Raw genomic sequence first — 21829 nt, forward strand, 5'->3', positions numbered from 1 at the left:
TATTAGAACGTGATATGAACTCGTATGTAAACTCATTACATCTAAAGTGAAGAAAGAATAAAATAGCGTTCTATATTTGTAAGTCTGTCACTTGTGAGTTGTCGTTATCGTTGGAAAAAGTAATGTCTTTCTGTTAATATAATAAATTATATTTATGTATTTACGAAGATTGAGTTTATTGGGCGATCCACCTCCTGATCATAAATAATTACCCACAGTTTGATAATCACTCATAACATGATGTTAAATTCCTTGTTTTCATTTATATCTTCACTTTTAAACAGGTTAACTATAAAAGTCAAAGTCTGATCCAATATATCAATGGTTGTCATAACTTCTCTTCAAACTTGAATTAAGTCCCCGTAAAGAGCCAATATGAAGTTGAACTTATAGCATCAATCATATTTCCGCCTTTTGCGCTTAGGCAAAGCGAAGTTCAAGTAATATTACATCGTATCACAACCACAAGTCTATTCAATGTTAATGTCAATGTACCATCACTACAGATTACAAACGATACGTAATTTGTAACCTCAACTTTTTCTCCTACGTCATGGGTACCTTATTGAATGGATGGATCATAATGTACAGTTACTGGGACTCGCGAGCAATCTGTCATGTCATTGCTGTAATGATTGGTTTTATATGGTTGTTAGATGGTTTCTTCACATAAAAGTATCTACCCATAGCTCGAAAGCACGTAGGAAATTTTGAAATAGTACCTACGTACTAGAAAGTAAGTTGCTTTTCTATATATTGTTGTTTTACTGGCATTTTCTCGAATAAAACTTTTAACACACTTGTCAAGTCCCGGCAGAATCGCCTAAGGCGATGACAAGTGTTTATTTATATTCAGTAAGATAAATCATGGAAAAATATATCAGCTTTTATCATAAACTTCTTTTAATAAAAAAAAATCACAAGTGGCGAATTCTCTGCCAATATGAAAAACCACTTTAGCTACAAACTTACAGCCTTTATTTTATGAAGCGCCGCTTTCCCTATACTCCCTTTCGAGACGTTACTCGCACCATCTCTTCTCTATACCTATTTATAGTCATGGAGGTTCAATGGTCATCGGCCATGTCCCAAAAATTGATCCACGTATCAGGGAATTCAAGACCAGGCGCTTATTTAGTCCAAACTCTAGCAACTCTGAAGGGAAATAGCAGATACCACCAGTGTCTAGTTGGGCATCTGATCACTGGGACAATGTATATTTATATATTTTTTAATGTAATAAATAGTTGTATCTTTTGGTCATGTAGTGCCATTAAGCGTTTAATATTTGGATACAGTGATGTGGATCATAACTCTATGCTTGGATAGGTTCATTTTCTGACTTAAGATTAAGATTAATTTAATTCAAATTAAAAAATGTCGAATTAATACCCATTTTTCTGTCTGTTCTTGTATTCAGTTGAAACTTTGTACAAGTGTTCTTGGCACTTGCAGATAATTTCTGGCTTATATTACTATAATTTAGTTAATATTCTTTGGTAGGTACTAGCATCTAGCTATCTATAAATAGGTGGCATGCAAGTTGATATAATCAAATCTTCACAAATAAGGATGCTAACACAATGATAACAATTCAGTCCCACAATTAACTCGTCACAATAATTATAATACTAACACAATTTATATTTTTTAATTTAAAGGAAACTGAAATCTGAATTAATATTTCTCACATTTTTTTCATATTTTAAAGCGAACAATGCTTTTAGGTAAATTCCAAAAATAAGCATAATGATGTAAGTATTATGAATTCCGTCTAGATACTTTAGTTAGGGCTACATATTATGTTTATCATTATCCAAATCCTAATCCATACTAATATAATAAATGCGAAAGTGTGTCTGTCTTCTTTTTCTTTTTTCACAGCTTTCAAGCTTTTCACAGCCCAACCGTTCAACCAATTTGGATGAAATTTGATACAGAGTTAGCAGTTAGCACATAGGCTACTTTTATCCCGAAAAATTAAAGAGTTCCCACTGGATTTTTAAAAACCTAAATCCACGTGGACGAAGTCGCGGGCATCATCTAGTAATATTATAAATGTGAAAGTGTGGATGTTTGGATGTTTGTTACTCAATCACGCAAAAACGGCTGAACGGATTTGGATGAAATTTGGTGCGGAGTTAGCTTATATCCCGGGGAAGGACAAATGCTACTTTTTTTCCCGAAAAATCAAATAGTTCCCGCGGGATTTTGATAAATGTAAATCCACGCGGACGAAGTCGCGGGCATCAGCTACTTTTATATACAATTATAATATCGTTATCCTCCATATAATATTATAAATTTGAAAGTGTGTCTGTCTGTCTGCTAGCTTTTCACAGCCCAACAGTTTTACCGATTTTGATGAAAATCAAAGAGTTCCCACGGTATTTTTGAAAACCCAAATCCACGCGGACTGTCGCGGCATAATCTACATACATAATAAACATAGTCTTATTAAAAAAAAATTAAAACATGCGCCTTTTGTTAGGTATATCATTGTGGGTAGATTATTTTTAACATTGCTTTAAGACTGATAAAAACGCTCGTGTATTATAAAGCACGCAGTAAATATCATGTAGTTAGATTACTAGGTAATTGACATAACAACCTGCAGGCTAGAATTATTACATCCGTGACGTCACTGCCAAGGTCAATGGATCATGAGCCACAACACACCATGAGGACGCGCATTCGTGACCGAGGAACTAAGAAATATTTCTGATAGCTATTCTGATAGTCTGAAAAATATGATAAGTTATAAATAAAACTCAACTAGGTAACCACCAAAAATGTACATAAACTTTAATGGATTAATATACTAACAGGTCGCTCGAAACTTCAAAACTGAAAAAGTACATAATATTTTCATTAAAAGATGCGTTTTGTTTTGGTTGAATTACTACGCTGTATTTTCAGAATGTAAGATCTTTATGTGTCTGCTATTTACCTAGTAAGTAGTATTTATTTACAATATTGACCTAAGTATATAGTGCTATTTATAATACCTATATATTTTCTGTCCTGTATAAGATAAGTAATATCTATAACTTGGCAATTTATTATTCGCCACGCAAAAAGTACTTACCTAGTATAAACATGCGGTTAATCTTGAGCCGTAGGAACTGACTCGTTTAGAAGAGCCCATTTAAATTCTTCTTGGAATTATCTATAAAAGAAGATGATAGATAGGTAGGTAGTATTTGGGAACCATCACGTTGATTTTAGACTTTAAAGAAAAGAAAAACTGTATTTTAATCATTAGTTTTAATCGAAATTCAAATTGATGCATCGTTCCAAAGTCCAGATGAAAATATGTAATTACTAAATAATTTTAAGTTTGTGCCCTATTTATTGCTCCCAAAATTTATATACGTTAGACTTTTGTAGTGCAGAGAAGATTAATAGAGGTTAGAGAATCTCTATGATGTAGGTATGTTCAGTGGTTTTTGTGCTGAATGTAAGTGGCCAAAGTTCCTCTTGTAATATGTGTTGGCGTAGATTACTTGACGATTATGTTTTATCATTTATGCTTCACGGTATCTGCCCGTGCCGTTGTTTGTTATAGATGCTTTATTATGCCTTACGACGTAACGACTCTTAGACTCTTGTTCTTGTTGTTCTCTTGTTGATTCGAGGATATTTTAACCGTCATACATATTTAAAAAACAATGAATCTTCCTAAATTAGTATAATAACTAGCTTATACCCGCGACTTCGTCCGCGTGGACTACACAAACTTCAAACCAGTATTTTCAAAACTCCTTTCTTAGTGGATGTATTCGTACAGTAGTACGAATCGGGCTGAAATTTATCATGTATATAGCCTTTATTACATCCACTAAGGAAGGAGTTTTGAAAATTTGAACTGTGCGTTGAGAGATCAGTCAATCTCTCAGTCACAAATCAATCAGTCAGTTAGTCAGTCGTGTTTGTTGTTAAGTCATGTTTTTCTACAGGAGTCATCAGTACAGATGGAAAGCAATGATGAGGTTTTGGTCGAAAGCGCTTACCTAGTAGATGCCTATTCCCTTACTTGCATTCACTCACTATCCGTGGCAGGACTTATCAGAAAATGATGAAAAATGGTTCCTGCGAGTGCGTTGTTAATGTTAGTGTCAAAAATGTGGAGATGTTTTGTTTTGGTTTATACCACTGTGCCACCAGATAGAAGAAAATTTTTGTTTGATCATCAACCAACGACATTATTAACTTTATCATCAACCGTATTTGTAATAAAATACAAATGTTTTACTAAAGTAATAATTTTATGTAATATCCAGTTTTAGTTTAGTGTGACAATTTGGATAGAGTGCCCCAGAGCTTTCATTATTATTTTTCTTCACACAATAAGTCTATTAACATGCAAATTTTTATACGACTATATTATTTACTTTTACTGCATTACTAATGCTTCCACATGCTTCAAGCACCGTAGTGGTCCGAATTCCGCAAGAATTCGCGTTACTTCACCTACATAGAATTATTTATACGCCACGGATCAACACTAAAGCCGCGTATACCAGACCTGACCTACTTACGCGATGTATGCAAATATTATGGAAAAATTATGAAAACGATGAATGGTCGAATGAACGAATAACGTTAACGATTAGGCAAAGTTTATTGTAAAACTGTAATTCAATTCACAAAATGTTTCTGAAAATCTTGCCCCTTCTTAAAAGTAAAGAGGGTAAATCTTTTCTGTGATAAAGAAAGACTAAAATCAGGTTAATCATCATCTTGATCGGGTCACCTGATGGTGACGGTAATTTATTGTTCTGTTAAAGTTGCTGCACAGAATTATTATTTTTGTTTTCTTGTGCATATTTAATTTTTTGGGTAGGTACCTACAGTATGCGGCCGAAAGTGATGAACATCGGCATTTAGGATGACATTTCATATATTTTGTAGATCGTTGTCTCTGTCACTCATACCCATATGACGCTTTGTCTGCTGAGACAGTGCTCTACAAATCTGCCGTCTCCTTCTAAAGATCGATGTTCATCACTTTTGGCCAAGTACTGGCCATAGCTTATTGAAAACAGATATGTTATTTTATTAATCTCTTAAGTAGCATCATCATTAACCTCTCAGTAGATACTTTGTTGAAATGTACCTACCCAGTAGAATAGGTGTATGAGAAGCAGATAAAAATCATCAAGTGGAAAAGATACCTACTCAAGTGACATTGACATTGTACGAGCTTCGACATCTATACGGCCCTGAAATTGTTGAACTCTACCTTACTTACGTCCCTTGTTTACTAACACTGCTTAATCTGATTATTATATTTGAATGTAGCAAAACGTGCTTTAAGAAGGTTAAGGGCCTGTTTGACAACTGCCAGATAAACTTTAACTACGGATATTTATTATTTTGACAAATTCTCATCTGCCAGATAAATTTTATCTAACGAATTTGACAGATTCCCAATACAAAACTGTCGTAACGTTAAATTTATTCATTAGATAAAATTTATCAGGTGGTTGTGAAAAAAGCCCTAAGGGTTTTAGACAGATTCTTTCCTACCTATTTCACTTTATAATCTTTTATAATTTGAGATCATCTCTTCAAAAGTAGTGCTAAGGTGCTAAGCAGAAATGGAGCGACAGACGCTTTGATTGAAGAAATTCAAAACTTCGTAATTAGCGTGAGATCGAGCTGAATTTTGTACCCGCAATGCTGTCTCTGCTGATTTATTAATTAATGTACCAGTAGGTAAACATATTATATGTACTACACAGATCCTCTGTACCACGTCGCGAAGGTCTGATAGACAATCAGCGATTATTCTCACGGTGCGTGAGTCAAGAACTCAGTACCTAAGTTGCTAACTCATTGCCCAGAGCAAGGTTCCGTCTGCTTGAGTAACGATACGTGCTAACGATGTAAATTACCCGCTATAATCATTAAACTATAAGGGCGTTATGCTTCAGTTAGGCTTAAGTTAGAACTTAGTGCCATTATTGTCACTTGTAGTACCGTGCGGTCGGATACTTTTTTTTTTTTTTTTTTTTTTTTTCCGTGGGGAAATCCTCATGGATGCCACCGCACCCGGGGAGGTACGGAGGTTATGTCGGACTCTTACCGACTAAAACCCCACGATGTTCCACGCATCGCCTGGTGGCTGGGCTACGGGGCCAAACACGTTCGCGCAACCCAGCCAGCGGCGCCTGCTAAGGACCCACCTCAGGGGACCAATAATATCCCTACACCCCGTCTGAGGCGCACCAGGAACACGAAGGTGCGCCTCCCGACTCGAGGACTGGTTTCTTTCCGGGCGATAGACTCCCCGCGTCCATTGCCCGAGAGTCCTTCTCAAGGGGGTAGGCGGCGGTCGTGGGCGGCTCGCCTACGCCCGACCCTCCTGCGACGGATGGCATGAGAGTCGAAATCATCTTCTCTCATGCGCTCCGCTGACTCCTTCTGCGACATTATCTCCTCGCAAAAGGACTCTACCGCTTTCCAAGACCCATCGCTGCCCGCCATGGCTTTGACCACGGCTGGCAGGGAGAGGTCTTGCCCCACTGCCGCCACGAGCGTCTCTCGCGACTCAGCCCATGCTGGGCACTCTGCCAGAGTGTGTTGCGCCGTGTCTACGGCGCTGCCACACTCATGGCACTCCTCAGTAGGCTCTCTACCTGCGATCTTGCACAGGTACCTTCCGAAGCAGCCGTGCCCCGAAAGAACCTGCACAAGATGGAAGGTAAGTACTCCGTGCCCTCTCTCCACCCACTGTTGAAGAACGGGCCGGATCGCCGCCACTGTCCTGTGACCTGCGCTGGGTGATTCGAGTCTCCCCCACCATTGGTGGACGAGCTCGGCCTGCGCATTTCGCCGCCACCCAGCAATTTCAGCGGAGGTAGGGTGTTCTCCCCGTAATCGGGCATCCACCCTTCGCTGGTGCATCTCTGCCAGCATCTCCGCATCCAGATCCCATGGAGGAGTCCCTGCCAAAACACAGGCCGCCTCACAGGAAATGGTGCGATAACCTCTTATCACTCTGACCGCCATGACTCGCTGCGGCCTTCGCAGCAGGGTACAAGTGCAGGCGGTCAGAGCATCCGCCCAGATAGGTTGTACCGGGTGTTAAAAAAAATTATTTATGATAGAAATGACTGAAATGAAACTGCGTAAATAGCACACGGTAGGATTTAATAATATAAAATGTTGGTACAGAAAACTACCGCGGCTTAGCTCGTAGGTCGGCACACAAAATTTGTAGGGTCGTGGTGTTACGTTGATTTCGGCCTTTGCCCTAGCGGCAGTAATGTGTACTCCCCTCGTGTTGTCGGCCTCGTAGATGGTGTGAGGCCGGGAGTTCGGTGTCAGCAGATGTTGCCGTGGGTACCCGACGGTGCTGACTAGATGATGGGGTTTAAACCCGCCTTTAAATCCAAACTTCGCCCCTGGAAATGATAACCAAGGTGGGTTATCCTCTGGCATATAAATTTCCGTTCTGGAATCGAACCCGGGTCCGTGTCGAACACAGAAGGTAAGTACTTCGACATGACAGAATTGCCGGTGTGGCGATATCAGAACGGAGATTACAATGATTTGCCTAAATATACGGCTGAAGGCCCAAAATATTGAAAATAATGAAATTATTCACAAAAATATAAAAAAGAGGGTTGTCAAAATAATTTTACAATGATGATGCAATCTAGATTGAAAATTACTAATGAATTGGCAAATAAACTACGCTAATCGTTAATGCAAAGGTTGAAATTAACTACTAAGGTTATGATTATTAAAATAAGCAAGTAGAATAATCGAAATTTGAAAAATAGCTAAGTATGCAACGTGGTGAAAAAAAATGACAATGAAACAATTACGATTTACATGTTTGAGTACCATCCAAAACTTACCCGTAAACGGGAGCGTAGGAGCACTGCATAATATATTATTTAAATTAAAGAAAACATTTCAAGAACGCACATTTTAAAGGCGTCGCGTCCACCATAAAAAAAGGTGGACGCAACAAAAAAAACTTACACACCCAGCGTCAAGACGCGCCGGGTGCATAATGGCGGTCTGTCAATCAAACCAACTTCAAGCCGTTCTATTCGACCTGACGTATAAAACAAGCAACAGCAAAGATTGCGTTTGGAAATGGGTGTTGCTATTTGCAACGCCTAAATTTAATAACACATGTATATGAATTTTAAAAAAATACAAAATTACGTTTAAAAATATGATTTATAATAATAAATTAGATAAAATTATAATATAAATAATAAATTCATGTAACGCTTCGTTACAAGGTGCCCCGTAAAGAGCCATCGATCGCACCACTCCCGTATACAGGCGGCGGCAGCTGGCACTTGGCCCACCCACGTTTGGGAGGAGCCGTCCGAGTGCCCCAGCAGCTCCAATTAGTTTGGGGGCCAGGCGTCGGAAATGCTCCTCAAATTTCCAACGACTGTCGAGAACGAGTCCTAGGTACTTCATCGTCGACTCGACAGCGATGGAAACTCCGCCCACCACCAGATATTCGCCTGCCGGAGGTGCTCTCCTTGGTCCATGGAAGCACAGAGCTTCGGATTTGTTGAGGGCTACTTGAAGTCCCAGCCGCCGGATACGCGCTACGACTTGGGCCACTCCAGCCGTCGCTAAGACGCGCGCTTCCCTGAAGTTGCTACCTCGAGCTGTCACAAGAGTGTCATCCGCGTAGCACGTCAGATCAACACCCCGCACGTTAGCCCCCCGCAGTACCCAATCATAACCGATGTTCCACAGGAGAGGTCCAAGAACTGAACCCTGTGGAACACGTGCGGTCGGATACTTCGATTAACCTTATCAACTAGTTAATCGTCTTTTGACTGCCCCATTAGTCTAGTGGTCAGCTGATCTTAAGGTCATGAGTTCGAGACCCGGGTCGGATCAAAAAAGTTAGTGGGTTTTTCGAGTTTGTCAATTATGATTTTTTTTATATCCATAGCGCGGAATAGGGCAGTTAGCGGTTTTAAACCCCGTGCTTCGATAAGTTGTTGGTTCTGCTTCCGATCTCTCTCTGGTCGTATTGGAGTGCCATCCTGCATCGGACTATGCGCATTCCGAACCAGTGCAGTGGATTCACTTGATTCAAAATAGCACCTGTACAAGTTGTTTTGAAAAAAATATATTTCCATAACCAGTAAAGGAACACATACCGTCTTTAGAGTGCATCTGTGTGCGTTACTAGTGTGCGTGTGTTGTTTATAATATCTTTTGCCTAGTTAGCTAATCTCTATTGAGATTGGCCGCATTTATTGATAAAATATAGCCTGTCACTCTCCATTATCTTTAACTATATCCATGCAAAAATCAAGTCGATCCGTTGCTCAGCTCCGTTGCAACGTTGAAGGACCAACTAACAAACAAACACACTTTCACATTAATTATAATATGGGTAGTGATGTACAGAGACTCCTAAGACACTATTCAGCTTAGTACTAGGTCCAAGTATTTAGCACAGAGGTTTTCTTTATAACGAAGACTTGGCCCAATCTATTGAAATTGCCACGGGATAGGAAATCAACATTTTATTTTTGATATTCTTATTTTATTTTGACTACAAATTTGTAGGTAAGTAGATCCAATAACATTAGCATGCCTTCCTGATAGCAATCAATGATTCGTAGCTACATCAATTTTTATCTTCATTTTATAAAGAGACTTCGTGGACAACGATCTGTCGAAAAAATATTCATTGAATCGTTATCGGCATTAATGGAAAAAATTGGCCGTGAATTGAGGCCGTTATAAAATATTTTTGGTATTGAAATTTAAAAAAAAATATACCTACGATTAAATACGATTTCTATCAAGTCTAACAATACCTAACTTAATTTTATCAAAACTGAACTGTGTTTTTACTTACTTCTTTAATAACATAATTTCAAAACTATGGTACAACATACCTAGCAACTTAAAAAAAATAAGCAAATCTCGTTGGGTATTTTCATTGAAAGTTAAGCAAGCTTCAAAAAGCTCGCTGTACAAGATCAACTTTGCTAAGTTTGCTTTTCGCGTGAGAGAGTTCTATTTCTAGTTAGTAACATAATAAATACTTAATGAAAAACTAGCTTATTCCCGCGACTTCGTCCGCGTGGACTACACAAATTTCAAACCCTTATTTTATCCCTTGAGGGATTGAATTTTCAAAAATCCTTTCTTAGCTGATATCTACGTCATAACAGCTATCTGCATGCCAAATTTCAGCCCGATCCATCCAGTAGTTTGAGCTGTGCGTTGATTGATCAGTTAGTCAGTCAGTCACCTTTTCGTTTTATATATTTAGAAGACGGGTAGTATCTAATGTAGTAGGTACCTACTGTTAATAATATACGTACACAATTTATAGATACAAACGTATCTTACTTGCAAATGATGACGCAGCAGTTTTACAAACCCATGCCAGTCTCGTATTTCAATTGTTGATTAAAAACCCATTCCCAATTAAGCAGCAGCAACGTATAACTACTAAGTTACATCGAAGCTGTTAAGTACAGTTATCCACTTGTAAAAGCGTCCTTGTTACTCGTATTTTATTTATTAGCGCGGGGTACACGACCGATCAAATCGAAACCGGTTACCAAGCTTCGATTGTTACTTATTTATGTAAATGAAATAAATAGGGGGACAACCGGATGAACTTGTATTGGGTGTAACGCCGTAGACGAGACCCGTTAGAATTCATGGCATTAATTTTAAATTTGAATTTAATTAGTTGTGGATAAACAAAAAATAAAGTCGTTTTATCGACGCAAAACTTTCTCTTAGCCAATTCACAGGATTGAAATCAAAACCTTTGGATAATATTCCTTTTGAAAACGGACGTAAATCATAAAGCAGTAGGTAGCATTACTTGGCTACGAAAGATTTTATTGCACATACTTTTTAGATAAAGTAAAAGCAGAAAAAAACCTGCCAAGTGCAAGTCGTACTTGGCAGGGGACTTGAACGAAGGGTTCCGTAGGGACGGCCATCGGAGGCCTAGTATTAGTGTGCCGTTGGTACCTTTCGGGTATGGGACCCTAAAAATTAATACTATCCGAAACATCCTATTAAAAATGCAAGGCACGGGCCCTTGCCCGCAGACAGGGATAGGTAGGTACACTGGAAATTACTTGCTTGCAATGCGTGTTATAACAATTTATATGAACTTGTAAGTTATTTTTATGTTTCTGGTTTCAAATCAACTAGATAATGCACGCGAATGCATGGATTGGATGGATTTCGATTTTTTTTAATACCATGGGAACTCTTTGAGCCCATATCCATCCGGGATGCAAGTAATTTCTATTAAAAAAATTGAAAGCTGTGCTAAGCACTTTCCATAAGAATAAGCTTCTCGTATTTTACCTAGTCCTAAGTTTGAGATGCTTAGTGCTTTTAGAGTGGAATAGAGAAGAAGTAGTCTTGATAAAATTTGTTCTTAACTATTCCTTTTCCTTGTTTCAGATAAAAATACCATGTGACGAACTAGTTTGCATATTATGTAGTTAAAGCTAGGGAGTGAAGTGATGGACTAGTGTGTTCAAAATGCATACGATGGACACTTTGGGTTACGGCCACAAGAAGTACCGGCCCCCGCTTTCTCCTAACAGTTTCTACCATCATGACTACTACTCCAGGCACACCACTCTTCGACCACAAGTAAGTCTATATTATAAGTAAGATCACATTTATAAAAGTATGATATTTAGTCTAATTCAGCCCCCTAATTGTGTAAGAATAACCATTTCATGGCTATCGTAATCGTCAAGAAATTCTGCCATTTGATTGGTTGATTCGCTGTTTACATTTTTTCACAGCCAATCAAAGGGCAGAATTCTTGACGATTGCGATAGCCATGAAATGGTTATTCTTACACAATTGGGGGGCAGATCTGCAAGTTATCAAAAATTGTAAAGAAATACGCACGTAGACCGGTGGCTTTTACAATAGTAGGTATCGACAGTAGGTACGCGGCAGAAAGTAATAAATAAATAAATAAACTTTTATTTCGGGCGTATCAACCCATAATGTACGTAATGTATGTAATGTACATCGGCCTTTAGAATGTCATTTCGGCTTTGTAGAGCGTTGTCTCTGTCACTCATATATGACGTTTTGTCAGTCTCAATGACAGGGATAACGCTCTATAAATTTAGGATGAATTAAAAATAACTTAGGCTTAAGCTGAAGGTTACAGATTTACAAATAATTTTACAAAAGCTGTATGAAACACTTTCTGTCGTTCTTTGTTTTTAATTTTGATACCACTATTGAGTGGTAACCCCATCCCAACAAAACCCATCGGCGCTTCTGCGTCTACTTCTGCTTCACGCGGAGAAACCCCCCCCCCCCCCTTCCCCCCTGCCAGGTCATTAGCTATTATTCCGGAAGAGATAAGCCTTGTACTGGGGTGCACCGGCCCGAATACGGCTCTTCCCCTCGGACGCATCCAAAACGGACCAGCAGCACTCAGGCACACTGGGAGGTTATCTGGCTGGCAACCCATGGAGAAGGATGTTGCAAATGTGCCCAACTCTGAATAATTTATTTTTCAACCATTGAACTAACAAAATTAGCAAGGAACTAACTTTAAAAGTTTGCTGAATTTCTTAATATTGAAATGTTGATTAAGTAAAACGTAAATATCGGCATCTTTTTCATCGTGTAGGTAGATTGTTCATATGCACTGTTTGAATACGGTTTTGAATAAAAACCTATTTGCAAATCACTCTGTTTATTATGTGGTCAACTAACAAGTTCGATGAACTGATGATTTTGTACAATAAGAACGGGTACGTGAGAGAATCTTTATTTATACCTTTATATTTTAAAGTTATTGAATTATCTACCATAGCGGAAGAGTTAGACCACAGAGTTGTAATGAAATTACTTGCTCTTGATACCCACTATGAGCAATATCTGGTAGGTACTTTAAAATAGTGATGAATGTCACTACTATAAAGTTCCTATCAGATACTTTAAAGTAGTGACATTCCATCTTGGAGAATAAGTACATAACAGGTATATTCTATCTTGGAGAATAAGTAGATAACAGGTATATTCCATTCCATCTTGGAGAATAAGTACATAACAGGTATATTCTTTTTGGAATTTTACCTTTACGATCCCGACTAATATTATAAAGGCAAAAGTTTGTATGTGTGTGTGTATGCATGTTTGTTATTCCTTCACGCAAAAATTGAACGGATTTGGCTGAAACTTGAAATGGAGATACACTATACCCTGGATTAAGACATAAGCTACTTTTTATCCCGGAAAATCAAAGAGTTCCCGCGGGATTTTGAAAAACGTAAATCCACGCGGACGAAATCGCGGGCATCAGCTAGTAATCAATAATCATCATTTCGCAGCTGAGCGCCTCTCCCGTCTAGATGAATTCTCTACATATAATATATTGATATTGAACGCATTTTCAGGTATTTTAGAGTTAAGATGGAAAGCGATGGTATTCGAAGGATTTTCCTTATGTACCTACCTACCTAATATTTACTTCAAATATTAAAGTACATTAAATATAAAAATCGGAACAAATAATAAATAAAATACATACTTATATAGAAAACTACAAAACCTTCATCATCATTATCATAATAATTATGAACCAATAGGCGTCCACTACTGGACATAGGTCTCTTGTAGGGACTTGCACGCGCCACTGCCTTGGCGTGCCGTAGACTCTGAATTGCCAGGTTTAGCTATTTGGCTATAATCTCCAGCTCTTGGGTAACCTGAGACGTGTAACAATATAGTAACTACTTACCTAAAACACCAGGTCTGGTGGGAGACTACGGCTCTGGCTAGTACTACCCTATCTATGAAACCGTGCCACTAAGCTATTTAGCGTTTCAGTACGATACCGATAAGGGGTATGGCTTTACTAAAATTGCCATACCTACTACTCCTTCCAAGGTAGCTCGCTTCTATTTTAGACTGCATCATCACTTACCACAAGGTGATACTGCAGTGAAGGGCTGACTTAGAATTGAATAAAAAAACTAGTTCATGATTTCATATTTGAGATGTTTCAAATAGATTTCGTAGTCAACCTTAGGACCGTTGGGATGATCCCGTTAGAAGAACGGTGTCCGACAATGATCGTAAACTAAATAAATAAAGCCACATACTAAGTATAATTCTTTTATTTCAAAAGGGAATAAAAGTTTAATAAGCAAACCCAGATATAATATCTCTTCTATGTACCTACCTACTTTGGTAGAGGCATTTTTAAGTGTGTGTAGTAAGTACGTCGTTGCTTTCGATTGTTTTTTTTGTATTATTTATTTAATTTAATATATTAAGATTCAGCCAGACACAGAATTCAGATATAATATTTAATTAAATTGTATTAAGTGTCGACATCACGTTTTTAAATATTTCTGTTTAGAAATAGTTTTGAAAATGTTTGTAATAAATTATCATAATTCAGGGAACGAGTGCTTATAGAGGTAAAGACTAAGAGCTTAAGAGCTAGCTATAATACATATTTACCTATGTTTGTTGTTTGAAAAAAATTATTGTTAACAAGATGCTCATCCAAAAAGTTGTATTTAAAGAGAAGACTCTAAACATTTCCTTATTACTGGTATTATTACATATTCGTGAATAAGTAATTCCAACTAATAATAGTCGTTTGAAGATTTGAAGGTATATTCCGTTAGTACAATAACTAACTTACTACCTACACTCTACAGGCACTACTACCTGTGCTATAGATAATGAAAATAGGTATTCCAACTCTGTCGATTTATACTTGATACTTCTTTTTTCAATTTATTTGTCTTTTTAGGGTTCCGTACCCGAAGCGTGTCAACGGGACCCTACTACTAAGCCACGACGGCTCAGTCCGTCTATCTGTCAGTGGGCTGTATCTTGTGAAACAATCTCTACCTATTAAGTAAGTAGAGATTGAAAGATAGATAGAGGATTGAAATTATCACAGATTGTGTGATTTCGATTGCTGCTTTATAGCAGCAATTATTACTATTATTAACTTATTATTAATTTTATTATTTGTTATTATTAAAATTTCTTGAAAAAAGTGTTATTTCTTGTACGATGGTACGGAACCCTTCGTGTGCGAATCCGACTTCGACCGATTTTTTAAAATACTGAGCTATGCTGTTCGAAAGAGCTTTTCATAGGTAGTTATGTAACTTGTTAACTAATGTAACAGTAAATGACGAGCACGGCTGTTGCAAATCCTACATAATTAGGTATTACAGATGATACTAATTACGTAGTTAATATACAATACAGTTACAAAACAATTAAAATCACGTAGCGAAGCCAAGTGCACGCTAATGCGACGTATAAAAAAAACAGCACTGCTCTGCTCATGTAATGTAAAAAAATCGACCAAGTGCGAGTTGGATTCGCACAAGAAGGGTTCCGTACCATCGTACAAGAAAGAACATTTTTTTATTAATTTTCATAGCGGCCATTTAGAAATTATAGGCCTTACTCTTTTAGGGTACATAATTCTACCGTACACAATAATTTGTAAACAGCATATTTGGGCGTACGAAATATTTCATTTCCGAGCTAAACATCGCAACAAACCGTAAAAGAAAAACCTTAAAAAAATTCGTTTGTTTTGGTCACACCTTATGAACTACTTTACAAATTGTTATTAGCAGTATTTGTTGTTTATAGACACCGTCACAAAAATGGTCTAAAACGGACAACTTTGACAGCCCCCCGTATCTTTACTTATTAAGATAAAACAAATAAAAAAAAATATTCGTCCCTTCTCAATGATTTGTAGACAACGATACCCCACATGCTAAGAAAAGAAAATTTCTGGTTTGTAACTCATTTCGTCTACGAGCGAGACCCGTGGCACGCGGACAGAAGACGGACAGATAGTCAGACAGACAGCAGAGTGACATTAGGGCTCCCTTTTTGCCCTTGGGCGCGGAACCCTAAAAATAAGATGCAAGTGCACGCAAGCGTTGCTTCGCGTCACGCGATGATGCGGTCAGACGCAAGTCCGTACCTAAAAACCCAGGAAGCTTGCCTCGTGCCCGTGATGCTGCTAATGAATATAATGAATAATATTCTTCCGCGTGTTTTACTAATTAAACACCGATACTACAACGTACGGCGTGAATATGCGATGTGGATCCATAACGCGACTGACCGTAAAGGCTCGAGCTTCTGATGGCGTTCTGCTGTAATTATAATGCAATTCAATGATCTTACTGAGCAGATTATTCGAGAAAGATAGAAGTAGTTTATTATACATAGCGGTGAATTGGAGTACATATTTTAATGAGTTTATCAAAGTTGATTTGTTGGAATGCTGGATAGTTTTTCATATTACTGTGCACCAATGACGTACGTATGTAGGTACTTAATGCTACTATATAATCTAGCCTAAATATTTATAAGAAAATTGTCCAATGACGCATTGTCTTTCTTGATAATCGGGACTCTTTGTTCACGTGTACTTTCAGCATGCTTACCTACTAATATTTATTATACTTAGAATATGCGTCAGTTTGGATGTTTGTACTTGTTTATGCTAAAATGACTGAACCACGATTAACGCATAAGCTACCTGTTACCCCGGAAAATCAAAGAGTTCCCGTAGGATTTCGAAAAACTTACATCCACAAGGACGAATCAATCACGAGGTTAGATACCTCGTGATAGATTCGTCCTCGTGGATGTAAGTGATACTAGAGTAGGTATCATCTAGCACGTGTTGAATATGTAGCACTCGCACCTTCCCGCACACAAACAGTTTGTGTCAATTTCTTAAATCCATACTTCCATACTAATATTATAAATGCGAAAGTGTGTATGTCTGTCTGTCTGCTAGCTTTTCACGGCCCATCCGTTCAACCGATTTTGATGAAATTTGGTACAGAGATAGCTTGCCTCCCGGGGAAGGACATAGGCTACTCTTTATCCCGGAAAATCCAAGAGTTCTTACGGGATTTTCAAAAACCGAAATCCACGCGGACAGAGTCGCGGGCATCATCTAGTAAATATTATACTTCAAAACTCCTGAGTAGATAAATAGGAGCACAATAATTGTCATGAATGGTGGCCGTTCGTAGAAAACAATTCAAATAAAGCACAATCTCTGTTTTCTTCAGTAAACCGTTTACTTTGTTTAGAAAATAGAATCGTTACCGTGCCTTCTCGAAAAAGCTTGATAAGATCTTGTTGGTCACACTCAGAGAAAAGTAGCAAAAGCTTTGTTGAAACAAGAGACACCAAGGTCAAGTGTCACGTAACGGGGAATCTAAACAAACGAGAATTTTGCAAGTTAATTAATTTTCCTACATAGCTAACGGGCTTATTACACTAGCCGTACAGCAAGTAGGTATAATAAAGTTGCGTTAGTGGAAACGAGTATTAGATTCGACTTTCATCAGGTCATAAAAGTAAGGAAAGACATTAACTTGGACGTAAACTAGTTCTTCTTAGACACTATTAATGAATTTCTTGGTGTTTGTTAGACTTATATTCAAGACAGGATTTGTAATGTTTGGTTTGAGGATATCACTTATTTTTTACTAGATGATGCCCGCGATCGTCTACGTAGATAAGTATAAGTTTTTTTTTAAAGTAAGTATCTATTAGTTCAGGGTATAAGCTATCTCTATTCCAAACTTCAGCTAAATCGGATCAGTCATTGTTGCGTGAAGGAGTAACAAACATCCAGACTTTCACAGTTTATACTTAATATAAAATATTATTAGGATACATATTACAATGTAGAATCCGTTCTAGACCTGAATGTCTTTTGACTTTAGTGTGTTTAAATCTAAATGACAAATATTTGCTAGTCTTATTTAAAAAACCGACTAAGTGCGAGTCAGACTCGCGCACTGAGGGTTCCGTACTTAGGTATTTTTTCCGACATTTTATACGATAAATCAAAAACTATTAGGCATAAAAATAAATAAAAATCTTTTTTAGAATGTACTTAAGTAAAGGCCTTTCATATGATACCCCACTTAGTATAATTATCTTACTTACTTTGGAAATTGTAGATAATAATTATTTGTTCATGAACACAACATTTTTTTTTTAAATTATGTAACCACAAATTCACGGTTTTCGGTTTTTTCTTTTAGTTGTGCTTGGCAGATGGGTACCTGTCTGCCAAATTTCATAATTCTAGGTCAACGGGAAGTACCTTATAGATTTGCTTGACAGACGGACAAGCAGACAGACAGACTTACAACGAAGTGATCCTATAAGGGTTCCTTTTCTCCTTTTGAGGTACGGAAACCTAAAAATATACCTACCTATAATATAAATAAAATGTCAGTGTTAGCATGTGAAACAGAAATCACGAAACAGGTATTCAAAGTGGATACTTAGGTACAGCTACCTATCTATAGTAGGCACGTGACAGGTCGAGATGGCAATCGGGGTATAAGGCGGTGGTACACCCTGCACACCCGCACGTCACTTGCGGCTGAAAAAGGGGCTGTGTAAATAAATAAATAATAAATAAATAAAAAAAAATTTATTCATGTAAACTTTTTACAAGTGTTTATGAATAGTCAGGTAGTTTTAATTTACCACTGGTTCGGAACGCCGTGTGTATGTGCGTGGCGTTCACACCCCGATTGCCATCTCGACCTGTCGCGTACTTTAGTAGGTATGGTCATTTCGATTTATGAATCGCGCTTTGCTTTGGTAGTTAAACAAAAGTAGCACAGAATAATATTATGCAAATATTCTCTAATCAAACCGTATAAAATAAAACGGGGCATGCGATTTAAAAAACTCATGAAAAATATTTTAAAGTTAACAAGCACGCAGAGCTAACGAGAACCGCACTTGCAGGTACGAGTTCTTTTAAACGTGGTCTATTTTTACACACGCGATACGTGTAATATTATAAGCGAGTGAGTCTAGCTTTTGTAATCGCAATGCAGTATTACGTGCCGTCCAGGTTTGCCTTGCACTTGGAGCGTCTTCAGTGCAATAGCCGCGCGGCCGTGGCAAGGCGACAGGGCCGGTCCCTCGGTGGAACAAGTCGAGCCGCCTGAGGGCGAGGCTATGTGGCTGGCATTTAAGACGAGCGTTTGTCCGCTTTGTTTACACTTTAGGGTTACATTCATACACAAGTACTATTTTGTACTAGATGATGCCCGCAACTTCGCGTGGATTTAGATTTTCCGCGATAAATAGTAGTCTGTGTCCCTCTCCAGGATGCAAATTATATCGTTGTACCAAGTAGATGATGCTGACTGATGCCGACTTCAAAAAAGGAGGAGATTTTTAATAAAATCCCGTGGGGTTGGTTCTGGAAAATCATTTCCAGAACCAAAAGTAGTCTATGTCCTTTCTCAGAATACAAGCTATCTATCTCTGTACCCGTCCAAATCGGTTTAACGGATGGGCCGTGAAAAGCTAGTAGACGACCAGACAGACACACTTTCGAATTTATAATATTAGTATGGATTTACTATTTATTACTGTAGCAGTCGATAGCTTTCTAAAGTACCTAGTTTTAAGTTTTATTTGATATCTATACCTAAAAACTCCGTAAGTGGTTATGAATGACCCAGTCAAAAAATCAAGGCCGTTAACAATGACAAAGACCGTTTTTCTTCACAGATACTTTGACGGCAGGTACCTAACAAATGACGCGTATCAAAAACCATTGCCCGTAATGCCCGGCAGGTTTATAAAATTATAACATGTTCGAGCTACGAAGTTATGGGATCCTTTTCAAATATAGTCTCACGTACAGATTTTCGGCAGATAACAATTTTATTTTAAACCTACCAGCATTTTTTGCCTTAGGTACTTATTCATTAAATAAAATCTCAGATATCCTCTCAAGAAACGTGCTCGGGAACTTTGATTTCTCTTGTAAGGTTTGTAATTATCATGTGTGCATCGTACAAAATAAACACCGGAGCATGTTATTTTAAAAATATTTAAGAGTTTCAGTTTATCGGACTGGTTCACGAGTGTCAAGTTAAGATCACCGGCCCCTAAATGGATAATGGGAATACTTATTTCCGTTTTTTTTACTTGCCACAGTTCAAGGTCTTAGTGGAAAGAAACTTCAGCGAACCATAGGGAACCAATAAGATATCTTCAGTTCTTTTCGTTTAGATTCATATCGCAAAAGTTTAAATATCTGTGGAAAAATGTAGAATGTTGTTGTACAATAATTGTGCAGTTTTCTAGTGGTAAACGCCTGCCAAGTCCAACTGTTTGAGAAAATTTACGAAGAATATCTTATGTGTATGGCTTGATCGATGGCTTGAAGTCGGAGTTTGTTTAAATTGTACAAAGCGCGTTACTGCCAAGTGCCAGACAAAAGGTGATAGTTACAATTAAATTGGCTAGTTCTGTGATAATGAATTAGGGTGATAACAAAACAATGTGCCTTCGTCATTAGCGAGTACTTCCTAACAATGGTCATAAGGAAAGTGATCGCTATATATATATGTGTGTCAGTAGGTCCTACCTACCTTTCTCTTCTCTCGAATTTCAAAAAATATTTCGCACTGAACTAGTGATACAGATTATTAGTTTTATATATAAACTAGCTGACCCGCCCCGGCTTCGCTCGGGTGGAGTATTTCGGACTGGGAGTGTCATCGTGAAGCCGGTGCTTGATACCTAAAATATCAATTCACTATCAGAAATTCTAAAATCCTCACGATTTAGTACTTTGCAGCATCAGAATTGAGGAGTTGGGATCCGAAGTTCAATGATGTAGCCTATGCTTGGTACCTAAATTAATTTTGCATCATCCGCAGTTACTGAAACATTATAGTTTAGGAGTGCTGTACCCTACATCATCAGGGTTGAGGAGTTGGGACTTGAAGTCTAAGAATAAAGTCGTTGCTTGGTACCTACAATATGAATTCACTATGAACACTTCCTGTGCAACTTTTTTTGTTGATTTAAAAAGACATTTTGCAAATCGGTCCAGAAACCTCGAAAAAATCGATGTAGAAAAAAAGAACCACCTCCTTTTTGACAGTTGGTTAAAAACCGATGACCTTGAAATATTTACGGAACAATCTTTAAAATATCCCCTTTCTAACAAAAAAAGAATGAATGAAATCGGACTACGCGTTAATGAATTACAACTCAGTATTCATTTTAACTTTCATCCCCTCTCCTACGGGAACGATGCTGAATTTCGGGATAAAAAGTATCCTATATTCTTCCTCATAGTATGACCTCAAATCGTACCAAGTTTCATTGGAATCCATTCAGTAGTTTCAGCGTGATGCGCGGCCGTGATACAGACAGACAGACAGACAGACAAAAATGAAAAAAATTACAGTTTTGGGTTCAGTATCGATTATAGAGTGCCCTCGAAAAAAAAATTTCAAAATATCTTCAATGTACAGAATTTGACCTGTTACAGTTTTATTATAAGTAATATATATATTGATAGCAATAGAAAGTAATACTGGTTTCCGTATAGCAGTTTGATTTATCTGTAACTACGTAACTACCAACCCTGGTAACGGGCCTCCATTTTTTGAAGCACGTTCAAAGGTGTCCAAATGTGCTTTAGCCCCGCACCAGTATCGATGTAGTCTGTGTCGCTACGCGTATGTATCAAGCACACAAGCGTATGATCTTCGCCTATCGGAAATTTAAAATTTTAAAATATCTTTGGGTACGTACCTAGGTACATCCAAAATTCAGATAAACTTGTGATGAATGTGCATCCAACAATTTTTATTTAACTTTGAAACGTAATACCCAGACAACAGACATGAAAAGTGTGAATAAAAGAGAACTGCAAGAAAGGGAGTTAGGACTCGAGACAGCCATAAAGTTGAGAAATAAAATGTATAAGAAGAAAATAATAATG

General features: G+C 37.8%; 1 protein-coding gene across 2 annotated transcripts in view; it reads left to right on the forward strand.

Moving 5' to 3' along the window:
* The window catches only part of LOC117995074 (uncharacterized), a 64945-nt gene that overhangs the window by 9812 nt on the left and 33304 nt on the right, over positions 1–21829 (forward strand). For both annotated transcript variants that reach the window (XM_034983072.2, XM_069502972.1), the window contains exon 2: positions 11449–11643. In XM_034983072.2, the coding sequence (XP_034838963.2) occupies positions 11530–11643 (114 nt within the window). In that variant the 5' untranslated portion in view covers positions 11449–11529. The remainder of the gene's footprint in view (positions 1–11448; positions 11644–21829) is intronic.

The sequence above is a fragment of the Maniola hyperantus genome, chromosome 2 (genome assembly GCF_902806685.2).
Source record: "Maniola hyperantus chromosome 2, iAphHyp1.2, whole genome shotgun sequence".
Taxonomy (NCBI): domain Eukaryota; kingdom Metazoa; phylum Arthropoda; class Insecta; order Lepidoptera; family Nymphalidae; genus Maniola; species Maniola hyperantus.